The 12,805-nt window shown below is 36.4% G+C and overlaps 1 protein-coding gene across 2 annotated transcripts in view; it reads right to left on the bottom strand.

Moving 5' to 3' along the window:
* The window catches only part of mon2 (Mon2 homolog, regulator of endosome-to-Golgi trafficking), a 183,599-nt gene that overhangs the window by 32,938 nt on the left and 137,856 nt on the right, over positions 1–12,805 (bottom strand). For both annotated transcript variants that reach the window (XM_089233152.1, XM_089233151.1), the window contains one exon: positions 10,819–10,981. In XM_089233152.1, coding sequence (XP_089089278.1) covers positions 10,819–10,981 — 163 coding nt within the window. The remainder of the gene's footprint in view (positions 1–10,818; positions 10,982–12,805) is intronic.

A 12,805-nucleotide genomic window follows, 5' to 3' on the forward strand; every position in this document is an offset into this window, starting at 1 on the left:
ACCAGAAATTTCAGAAAGGTATGTGAGGGGCCGTGAATTAATGACCGATTCACAATCGCTAAGACACATAGTGAGCTCTTCATATGAAAGTACTGATTTTCCCAATGTACGTCTAAGTAGCTCTTTTATGACACATACTAATCTTTCCCACTATCCTCCCCACCAGGTGGCAGTTAGTGGATTGAATTTCCAAAATATTATTTTTGTATTGGTTTCCTTTAGAATCGTATCTCACAATCCAACCATGCAAAATAATTATTGGCACCTCTGAAAGTAGTGCTGTTATCCAAATATATATGGTTTTCAGTTTTCCACGTCTTGCAATAAAATGCCTCAAAGCTAATAAAAAAGCTTCAGAAGATAATGAGGTAACATGCTCAAGATGAATTGAAAGATATACAGCGCATGTGAACAATGCTATATCCACACACTTTATCACTGCTTTTCAAGTACATTGATCCTGCTAAATCAACTTCTATAATTTCAAATACAGCAGCACTTTAAGCTTTGTTTCGATATTGCCATCAGAAATGCCACTGGACTCAGGTTATTTGAAAAATCTGGGTCCTTTTTGAGTGAAAGAGGATCCCTCTCAAAAAAAATTTATCTTGAAAAAAATTATGCCCCCCCCCCCCCCCATAATTCACTGGTATCTGTATGAATTTTCTTCCAGTATGCCCCAGGTTTTTGATCACCTGCTTATATTTCTTTGTTGAGATTGAGCGGTGGGTCATGTTCCGGGTAAGAGAAGAAGGTATCTGTGAATCAAGTATAAAGTTCATTTCTAAAAACATGTTCTATCCAAAGGTTCATTTACTTTCATTGTCCACTAGTAGGAAAAACTTGCAAAATGAAGCTCATTAGCACTGAGAATTTAATGTATGGAATTCCGTACATGTAATAAATCTAAAACAAATATACAGTTGATCCCGATTATAACGTTTCCCCCATTTAGAATGTATGAACTTATTTTTGTGGTCCTAACAATAAGTAATTCTCATTGAGATTTCCCGTTTAAAGTGTTTTCCTATTTATAATGTTTTTTATGACGGTTTTTGAAAAACGTTATAAGCTGGATCCACTTTAATTTACAGTTGAAGGCACACATTTATATATTTACTATTAATCAATGTATAAATTCCCTTCTGATTGATTTTACATTTCGTTAAAAATATCTTAGCATTTTCAATATCTTCTGATCAAATTTAAAGCAAATTAGATTCTCTCTCAGACACTTATCTTCTGATACCCTATTCATACTTTGGTTTTCCTGGTAAAATGATTTTATTTTTCTTCCCTGATGGCCCACCATTCTGATCTTTCGCCTTTTAACTGTCACATATTTTAGCACCTGAATATGGAAGCTATGTCAGATTTGTGTTGGAGAAACTTAACAGTGTGCTTATGTGTGTGTGCCCAGCATTTGGCATGTTTTGTGTTCAGTAGGTGGTGCCATATATCTAGCGCCGCAACTAGATACTTTCACAAACGGGGAAAGTACACATTTTGGCACACCCATGTAATGTAGAAGAAGCAGTTATAAAGGGTGAATTTTTGGTGCCCCCTATAGTCCAGAGCGCAGGACACTAGGCCTGCCTGGCCCTGCATCTATTCTCCAAACTGATAATGCGTGCATTTGAAGTTCCATGTATGCATATTTGTATTGTAGGTCTGTATGATCACCATGGCAACCAGAAGTTTTTTTCAAAGGAATAGTCAACTCAAAATTTGAAATCTTTAGAAAATCACATTTTTAGCTGATTACCATTGCGCAATCGCAAGTTCCAAACACGGATTTCCACCAAAAGCAAAATTTGGGGAAGGTTATAAGGGGCCTCTTCCTCCCCCTTCCGAGATCAAAAATTAAAAATATTTTTGTACAGAATTAAAATATTGGAATAAAATAATTTATTTTATACTATCTGTGAAGAATTTGATTCTGGTGCCCCTCCAAAAGCCGATTCTGCGTACACACCCATGATTTTCGCGATGCGAAATGGTGACTATGCATAGCAGCTAGATGACAAAACTGGATATTCAAGGTCAAGTTTTTACAGATTCAGTCTTTTTCCATGATATCAGGAAGGTTTTACAATTTGAACGGACATTCCAATCCTTTATGATTTAAAAAAAAACCGCACATTCGCAATATTGTAGGAACAAGACGAATTTATGGCGTAGAGACGCAGTCTCTGAATGCTGGCGGATAGGCGCGAAAGTACCGTAATTTCCCATATATAACCAGAAGGGAGAAAATCTGCAGGGTAATAAAAATCCGAAATTTGAAACTTCTGTACACGGCCCCTCATTCAGGGAAGCAACTAGATATCCCTCATCTTACGCTGGGTTTTCCTAGGTATAAGTTTTTTGCACAGTGTGAACCGAATTAGACGATTTCGCGCCAGCAGAAACGTGTTACATAATTATGCCACGCGTTTGAGTTTTCCTAGCGTGGCACATCAGATCAGGGCGGCTATATTATAGTACATGGCCTTGGCATCAGCTACTCTGTCGTGTGCATGCTCTGGTCTGAAGGGAAGTGAAAGAAAACACGAGAGAGGGAGTGAAAAGAACATCGGCAAAACGTGCAGCGCACAATGCATTTGACTCCTCCAGAAGCAGTGGGCCAATCATGCCCGACGTAAAGCGCTGTCCTGAGGCGTATTGCGCTCTGTAGGAAAACGGTCATGCTTCTTTTCTTATCAGTGAGTGGACGGCATGTTGCGCTGGACGAATTACGTTGCATGCAGCACAGGAAACCTGCTTCTAGGAAAACCCAGCTTTATTCTTCAACAACCCGCGTGTATATCAATACAGTACAGTGTACAAAGTAGTAAAACCAGTTTTTTAAGGTCGCGCGACCATGATACACAGTTTAAAAAAAAGAAAGGGAAAAAGTTGGGGAGGTTTTTCTCTCTACTTTTCTTCTTCTTAGAACTATCAAAGGACGCGTGAACAAAATTTTTACGTGTCCTTTTCCGAAATTCCAGGTATTTGATGCGTCAATGCCATCTCTGGCCATAAAGAACTGACAAATTGTACACCTTTCTACTGCATTTTTCATCACAAGTGCCAATAGATCTTTCATGTGTATCTTCATCAACAGATCATTTTATTTATTTTATTTATACAATATTGCTTGGCTGAGGCCTATACAAGGGAATGGGGTGGTAAAGTTTGACAGAGATGATTGATGTTACAAAGGAAATCAGAAACTGTTGTACAATCAATGTTTGATGGGAGGTGATGGGAGGTTGTTCCAATTGGTTACTGTTCGAGGAAAAAACTAAATTTGAAATTTGAAACAATCTGTGGATTTCAATTCTGGTGAAGAAAATTGAAAGTGTCGATATGAAAATGGACATGAAGGATTTTGAAAAGAAAAGTTAATCGAGAGAGATGTCTATGGGTGGGAAGCAGTTGCATATTGAGTTGACGCTTGAGGACAGATGCGGAGGATGACCTGCAGTTAAGAATGAAGTGGGCGGATTTTTATTTTGAATAGATTATAATTTGTCTATGTTTGAGAGCATATGGGGTCCCAGATTTTGCAAGCATATGAGAGTATAGGAAGGATGTAGGTTTGGAAGCAGAGATGTCTGAGGTGGTGGAGTTTTTCAGGTTTCGACAAAGAAAATGTTTTTGGAGACACTTATGAAAGACTTAATCAACATGGAGATTCCAATGGAGGTCGGCAGAAATAATTACACCCAGATATTTATGATTAGAAACTTCGGTGATTAAAGAGTTATTGATAGTGTAAGAAGAATCAAGGGGAAGTCTTTTACGAGTAATTTTCATAAAAACCGTTTTTGCAGAATTAAAGGGTAATTGCCAGGACGAGCACTATTCTGATACAATGTTGAGGGTATTTTGGAGAGATGCTTGGTCGGATTCATTGTGCACTGTTTGGTAAATGATGCAATCATCTGCAAAGAGTCTGATATGGCATTTGATGGGTTTAGGAAGATCGTTAATCCAGATCGAAAATAATGGTGAGAGGACAGAACCCTGGGAAGTGCCAGACTTGGAGAAATAGGGAGTTCTGGCCCTTGAAGGAGACAAACTGACTGCGGTTGGTGAAGAAGGCTTCCACCCATTTAAGCAGTTGAACACATAGGCCAAGGTTTTGGAGTATAAGTAGAAGTTTATTGTGGGACACCCTGTCAAAAACTTTAGAGAAATCCAAGTAAATTATATCAGTTTGGACGTTTTTGTCGATACTGCTTGATAAATTGTGAATGTGAAGAGCTAACTGGGTAGTTACTGATAAAGATGATCAAAAGCCGGGTTGATTTGCGAAAAAGAAGTTTATTGAATCAAGGTGCGAGCAGATTTCCTTGGCAACTGTGCTCAAAAAGCTTGCAGCAAGTACAGGTGATAGCAACTAGTCTGAAATTAAGAGGATTTAAAAGAGATCCCGATTTATGAATTGGTATAATCTTATTAATTTTCCACTCAGAGGGCAAGTTGGATGTGTTTAAGGAGATGTTGAATATAATTACAAGATAATTAGAAATTTCATCAGCACAAAATTTGAGAATATGATTTGGGATCCCATCAGGACCAGTGGAGTGGAAGTTTCAGTTTTTTTAAGAGGTTCAGAAGGCCTGCTTTAGTGAAGAAGACAGGACTAGAGTTAAATAATGAATCAGAAAAAGTGTACTGAGAAGGAGTGGGGTCAGAGGAAAAAGTCCAATTAAATTCTGTGGCGATATCAAAGTGAGAAGTAAGGTCAATGTTATAAATTTTAAGGGAAGAAGGGAAGGGCCAACTTATTTAGGACAAAGAAAATTCCAAAATTTTAAGGGGTTAGTTTTAAGGTATTGAGGAAAAGAGATAGTTAGGTAATTTTGATCATCACGTTTGAAACGTTCTTTTAGCTGCTTCGTCGCTTTTGAATAGTTTTAAGCAGTCAGCGTGAATCTGGAACAGAGCTGTAACTGGGGGGGGGGGGGGCAACTGCCCCAGGTAGCAAAATTTAGTGGAACAGCAATTTTAAGTGGGAACAAAGAACACCATTATAAAATTATTAAATTTTAAAGTTGTGGGGGGCAGCAAAAATCCTAGATACAGCCCTGATCTGGAACTATTCATTGTGCTAGATATCGGAACTTGTCTTCTGCTGCCAGTTCATCATCTTGATGTATTTTAACAAACTGGCTCCAAAAACCCAAGTATTCTTGCAGGTCCTCAGAGAACTTCTTTAAATCCAATTTGGGCAATTTGAATTTTCTCTGGTTTCTCGTAACAGTTCCACTAACCATGCTTGCATTGGAAACACATTCTCATCGAGCCAGGGACAATCTATTGTCAAATTTTGTCCGACAAGCCAAAAATTTGTCTCTATACTCCTCTGCAGCTACACTGTCAGTTTCAAATTTCACTTCCTCCATTAAAATTTCTGAGATAACAGTTTGAGTAGCTTCCTGTCTATCAAATTTATCACTAAGCTGTATGATAATTATCTGTAACTTCTCATGATCACAGTCGTCTTTTTCCAGCTTTTCATTGGCCGCTTTCAGCAATGCTATGAGGGAGATGAGCAAACCTTTTCACAACTTTTTCAATTCTTCCACGTTAAGCAGCAATTCAAAAATGATGACAGAGAAGAGAGAGGCGCAGAGCCAAAAAATTGTTATATGATCAAAAACTGAACTTGAAAAATTCATTTCTAACAGGTTTTCAGGTTTCATCCTCTACCCAAGGCCAATCTGTTGCTGCAATTCAGTCAAAAAAAAGAAAGAAAAAAAAGACAAGATCACATCTAATATGTGACAATAACTCTTATTTACAACAGCCACATTCTCCTACAAGGCTGCTACTACTCCACGAAAGAAAGAGCTTCCTCTCCCATCTGTATAAAACTAAAACTAAACTCCCCCACACAAAGAAGCCTGAAATGAGTTCTGCATTCCAAACAACATACATGTACATAAATAAATAAATACAGATGTTATTTTAAATACTGCCGCAATATTTCATATAAGACACATTTACAATGAAAATAAAATATAAATGTATATATATAAAATCCAGATTAAAAAATAATAAATTACACAAATAATACAATTAATAAAAAATAAAATAAAATCACATATAGCAGAGCTCATGTCGCCATCTAGTGACAGTCGAACCTGATACCTATTCACAGATTCCCTAACAGTCTTTTTCTGGGTATTTGGGTAGCTTTAAAAGAATTCCCTCTCATGGCATACCTTCTGTAGTTACCAATTGGTGACTAAATTCTGATACATGCTCATCTTTGCTTAATCCTTTATCTACTGATGGTAGTTTGACGTACCAGGTTAGCTAATTTGTTACATACAACATGCCAATGATCCAAGGTTTATCCACATCATTTGCCTTTATCATTGCCTTTTCTTTACTCTATTTCAGTGTTTCTCAACCTATGGTCTGTGACGATGGTATAGGTGGTCTGCAAGCAGACTTGATAAAATTAATTCTAACTGAATTAAAAATTATTCAACCTTTGTAATTGATGTTAGTTTTTATCCCCCATATGGGGTTCAAATAAAAATTATACCTTTACACTTGGGTTCAACATTGGGGGAAATTAAGGACTGCTACAAATCACAATGAACAAAAATGTATCTCACGCTAAATACGCTAAACTGGGATCTTAAAATAGAGTAAAATACGGGATATTGCCAATTATCATCCAAAATGTTGCCAGAAGTAGCAAAATCACTAATTGTTATTAAAATTGCGAAAAAACATTGAACCTGAAAGATATGAGATGAACATACCATGGTAAATGTTTATGAAAATTAATTTTAAATCTTTATGTATGTGAGAAAATGCAGAAATTTGATTTGAATTAATGATTAATTATTGTCATAATTATCATAATATAATTTACAAATTATGAAAACACTATGTATTCATGTGATCTTAGTAAATGTTAAAAAGTCAATATTTATTGCATAAAAAAAAATCAGAACAACAAAAGTTAAAGGAATGTCCCATAATACAAGACACAAGTGGTCAATCAAATTGTTTTAGACATTCTTCTGGTCCTTGGGTTCAGAAACGCTGCTCTATTCAATTTCAAGCTATTATGAATAACAAGTCTGAATACCTGTTATGAACACTGTATCCTCTGAGAATGGGGATATTTTTTGTATAGTTCCTTTTTTTTACGAAATACTGCTTTCCTCTTTCACAAATGTATATACAGTCAGCCTCCCGTATTCGGGGTTTCTTTTTCTTTATTGGAAAACTTTTTGACAACACTCGGCAATTGTCGTTCACGTGTTTTGTTTACAAAATTTGAGTTGTACTTGTTTAGGATGGCTCATTCTTCTAAATGCTATTGATAATGTTTTGAAAAGGTAAATAAAAATGAAAACTTGACAAGGAAAATTGGATATATTGACTATGCTTGGCGAAGTCAATACCTGCTGTGGTCCGCCATTACGGAATAAACAAATCTATGGTGAGATATATCAGGAAAAAGGAATCTGAAATTCGTTCAGCCGTAGCTGCACCCGTGGCAGTCAAAACTTTGCAGCGCCTATGGGATCCATGTGTTTCACGTACAGACATTTTTTTTTTTTGGGTACAAGACTGACACAAAAATGTATTCCAATTGATTGTAATATTATAACAGAAAAGGGGAAAAATTTTATTCTTCCGTAAGGAAAGGGAATTTCATCAGAATTTTATGCAAGTAAAGGTTGTTTCATAGGTTTAAGAAACAATTCGGATTGCACAATGTAAAAAGCACTGGCGATCAAGCCTCTGCTGATCAGGAGGCAGCTAGAAAATTTCCAAAGACTTTGTAGAAAATTATTGAAGAGAAGGGTTACTATGCACATCAGCAGGTGTTTAACACTGACGAAACAACACTATTTTAAAAGAAAATGCTGCAGAGAAGTTAAGCAAGAGAAAAAAAGCGAGCTCCTGGTTTTAAGGCAAGTAGAGATAGATTTACTATGATGTTTTGTGCAAATGCGAATAGGTACATGATAAAGCCCACCATCATTTTCAAATCTTCGAATCCGTGAGCACTAAAGGGAAGGATAAGCCAAAGCTCCCAGTATGTTGGACAAACGATAAACTATGAAAACACTTTTCCTGGATTGGTTTAAACGGTTTTTCGTTCCGGAAGTCAGGAGATACAGTACCTTCATAGTGAATACATGCTATTCTCAAAGTTCTTTTGATATTGGGTTGACCGAGGAGGAGTTAATGCAGTTGACTGGTCCTGAAACTGAGGCAGCACCAGATGAAGATCGAGATAAAGAAGTAGAAGTTCATCACAAGTAACATAACAGAAGAGAATCGCAAGCTCAAATCAGCAATAGACTATTTTCATAACATGCACTCATGTCCATAAATTAAGGATAATTCAGAATCACACGGAAATCGAAATCTAAAGTAAAAATTTCACCTGTAGAATTATCACACACATCTGAAAGAATGATATGCAAATTTCAGGAAGCCACCAGATGATGCCGATAGTACGTCACAATGACAAGAGTGTAAGAGGGGGGTATATAAGGAATGGTGGCAAAGAAGTAAAATTGTTCACAAGAGTTCTGTAAGGCGCTCAGTGCCATAAGCGAATAGTTATGACACAGAGGACGCATGTGGATGATTTTTTACGTGGTAGAATTATCGGCCGCCTGGAATGTAGGCGTACTCAGATGGAAGTATCCGAGGAACTTGGAATTGCCCAAAGTGTCATCTCTAGGCTTTGACAATGATTCCAAGATAACAGAAATGTCAGTAGACGTTACAGTACAGGTCGCCCCCGAGTTACAACGCCGAATGAAGACCAGTATTTGGCAGTAACTGCCAAAAGAAGCAGACGGAGCACAGCATCCGACCTGTCTCGTCAGCTATCTGCAGCCACGGGTACCACAATTTCAAGGCAAACCATGTACAGACGTTTGGGAGATATTGGTCTATATGCTTGCAGGCCTGTCAGATGTGTTTCGCTCACAGCAACTCACTGTCGCCAGCGATTAGCCTGGAGTAGAGAACATGCAATGTGGACATCGTCACAGTGGGCTTGTGTGATGTTTTGCGACGAGTCCAGGTTTAGCTTGCAGTCTGATTCACGTCGGACTTTCATATGGAGAACGCCAGGTACCCGTTACCACCAAGACAACATCATTGAACGACGCCGTTACGGTGGTGCAGCATTGCTCGTTTGGGGTGGAATTATACTGGGTTCCAGAACAGATCTGCATGTTCAAACCGGAACCATGAAAGCCCAAATTTATCGGGACATCATTCTGAAACAACATGTACGTTTGTTTAGGGCGCAGAATTTGTGTTTATGGATGACAACGCCCGTCCTCACCGAGCAAACATCGTAAACAAATGCCTTGAATCTGAGGATATAACCCGTATGGAATGGCCAGCATTCTCACCTGACTTGAATCCGATAGAGCATGCGTGGGACATGCTTGGCCGACGAGTTGCAGCCCGTCAACCACCTCCTACATGTGTACCGGAACTTCGGAGAGCATTGCTTGCTGAGTGGAGTGATCTTCCCCAAGATCAGATCGATAATTTGACACTCAGCATGCCTAGGCGTTGTACGGACTGTATTTCATCGCATGGGAGACATACAATGTATTAACCATCATACCAACCATGTAATAATAAGTTTTTGTAAAGGAGATATTTTTTACAATTGCTCCAGGGAGCAAAAATCGTAATTTTTATGAATGGTGTCATACATACACCATCGTTTTTGTTCTTTATCTTTTGTTTAATAAATGGGTTTTATGAATAAGTAACATTTGTTTTGTTTCTGAACCTTTATTTGCCGGAGCTGGCATTATCCTTAATTTATGGACATGAGTGTAGATCCCTCTATTTTACCTTCTTCACATGTAGAAAAATTAGCAGAGGAAGCCTTGTCAACATACTCCAACAATACTTGATGATATGAAGAAGAAGACATGGCAAACATAAAAATCACAACATTCTTTCAGAAAACATCGCCAACAAGCGCTGCACCCTCTTTTACTTTCCCTTCTACCTCTGCGTCACCCTACTCTTTCTCACGATGTTCAATAAATGAGATATACAATAAAAAAACCTATGGTTTCTGTTATTCGCGGATTTCCGTATTTGCGGTCACTCCCGAAATATAACCCCCGCGAATACGGGGGGCTGACTGTATAATCAATTTACCACATTATTTGCTATTATATATATATTTAATTGTTCATAAACATGTAGCATATTATAAACATATGCATTATTTTTTAATTTTAAAGACATTCATTATCAAGTAAAAACAAGGTGAAATTATTTATTGTAACTTCAAGAATAGTTTCTAGAATTTTTCAAAAGATTACTAGAGTTTTACATCTATAAAAATAATTGGAGAGCATTCTTATCAAAAATAATAAGAATATTCTCAAGTTATTTGAATGATAGTCACCTTCCAGAGAATATTCTCCAGTATTATCCTCCATAAGAATATTCTCAAATTATTTAAAAAGAATATTAAAATATAGATTATTATAAATATTCTTGGCAATCTCCTCTAGAAGGACTATTAGGCCCTATAAATAACTGGAGAATATTCTCATTAAGAATAATAAGAATATTTTCAAGTTATTTATAATAGTAATCCTCTTCCAGAGTATATTGTCTTAAAGATTATTCTCAACAATTTTACAACTCTAGATTTCAAATTGTTCATAATTCACGATTTTCTCTTAATACATTTTATGTTGTGCGTGGTTCTGAATCAATTCAACTGAATAGCTGTAAATTAAATCCAATAAAATAATTGAATAGCAGTCATGAAAGTATATTCTGACAAACCTTTTGCACAATTTGCATAGCATGTAAAATAGACTCCTGAAGAGGTGTCAATACAACTTCTGTTAAAGATGGTAAAATAAAAGGTGATGCTTCTCCATGAATAGGCACAGACACTGCACTCTGCAACACTGTTGATAGCTTCTGAAAATCAGTTGAAGTGAACCTTAAAAGATATAATAATTTATTAATGAACTATAAAATATATAGTAATTTATTAATGAACTATAAAATATATAGTAATTTATTAATGAACTATAAAATATATTCACAAATATGCTTCTATTTCAAAAGCATAACATATAAAACAGGGTCTACAATGCATGGTCTGCAGGCTACCTGTGGCTTTCTGGGCTTTTTTCTGTGGTTGACAGTTTTCTTTAAAAAAATAGCTAATAAACATTTAAGCGTAGCTAAATAAAAATAACAATTTCTATGAAGCCTGCAGGCTATTAAGCTATCTTGTCAATGAAGTTACTAACATGCTATAGTACATCAAATACAGTCGAATCCTGTTTTAACGAACACAGTTATAGCGAAAATCTCGTTTTAATGAACACTTTTTCTAATCCCCTAGAGAAATTTACTTAGGGACATTTTTAAATAACCTCGAATTCCTTTATAACGAAATTTCATTGTAACGAAGTGATTTCTACGGTCTTTTGGAGTTCGTTATAACGGGATTCGACTGTACCTGAAAATTTGGAAAAGGACATGAAAAAATTTAATTCACACATCCTGAAGTATGCTTTTACTTGGTAAGAAATAAAGTTTGTTTTGACAAACTGAGTTCCAGGGACACAGACAAGTTAATATGGAGTGACATCACTGACTGTAGTATTTAGGTTTGAAAATGCTTTCCAGATTCATAAAAAATATCACATTTGATACATTACATAAAATCCTATAAAAATAAATATTAAATAAAAGTGTATGTGTTTAGTCATTTACCAGCAACTGGATAACATGTGTTTTTAAAATCATTTTTTGGTGCTAACCTTCTATAACTATGGTGGGTGAAAGCTAATCTCCTTAAGGTTGCTTAAATATTTGAGTGCTATGATTCCACAGCCAGATCAACAAATCTACGAATCAAATTTAACTGCATTTTCAATGAAAGAGTGGATTAATTAATCATTTTTAGTCAATTAACAATAAACAAGTATGTGTAATTTGATATGAGTCAGCATTAGGATCAAAAATCAAAGCCAATTTTATGTAAACAAAGTGAACTATGCTTAATTTTAAAAAATATATATTTTTTCCAAGTAATACTTCCCCAGAATAAAGCATGTAAAAAACAACTCAGATTACAGCAAATTACTGCTATATGACTTTGAGGCCTGCAGGTTTTATTGAAACTAATTTTATTTATTAATGTTGACTACAATGTCGGAAAGGTTAAAGACCTCTGATACAGGGCCGTAACTAAGTTGAGGCAACAAATATGCTGAGCATATTTGTCAAATCTTTAAATTTCTTCACTTGAATCTAGTCAGTTTTAAAAAAAATCAGTTACTTTAGGTTAGTCACTGATTTCTAAACTACTTATGATCTTCATACTATTACAGTAGACTCTCGCTAATCTGGCACATATTTGACCAGGGTGTGCAAAATTACTAAAATCACAGGATTAGTAAAAGTTAATTGAATAAGCCCATTTAAATGTAAATTTCAGTGCACAGGCATGCAGTGACATGCTTTCTTCTATGTTCAAAGAAAATGCGCCTGAAAATGGTGGATTAATGGATGGGCCAGATTATCAAGAAACTACTGTACTTGTTTTCTCAGAAACTGCTTTTAAATTGTGGTTAATCGGTGGTCACCCCAGGCTTAGTAGGCAAAGAACGATTGGCCGATTCGAACCCATGGACCTTGACGGTAACCTTCATAGTGGAAGGTGAGAATTTTACCATCACACCACTCAGCACGGGGCCCCTAGGCTGGGATCTTTCACGGGCCCTTCTATATTGGAGACCAGCACTAATGT

This window comes from Pholcus phalangioides, unplaced genomic scaffold (genome assembly GCF_987345545.1).
Source record: "Pholcus phalangioides strain wild (caught in Gottingen) unplaced genomic scaffold, Ppha-v1.0 ptg000007l_1, whole genome shotgun sequence".
NCBI classification, from domain to species: Eukaryota; Metazoa; Arthropoda; class Arachnida; order Araneae; family Pholcidae; genus Pholcus; species Pholcus phalangioides.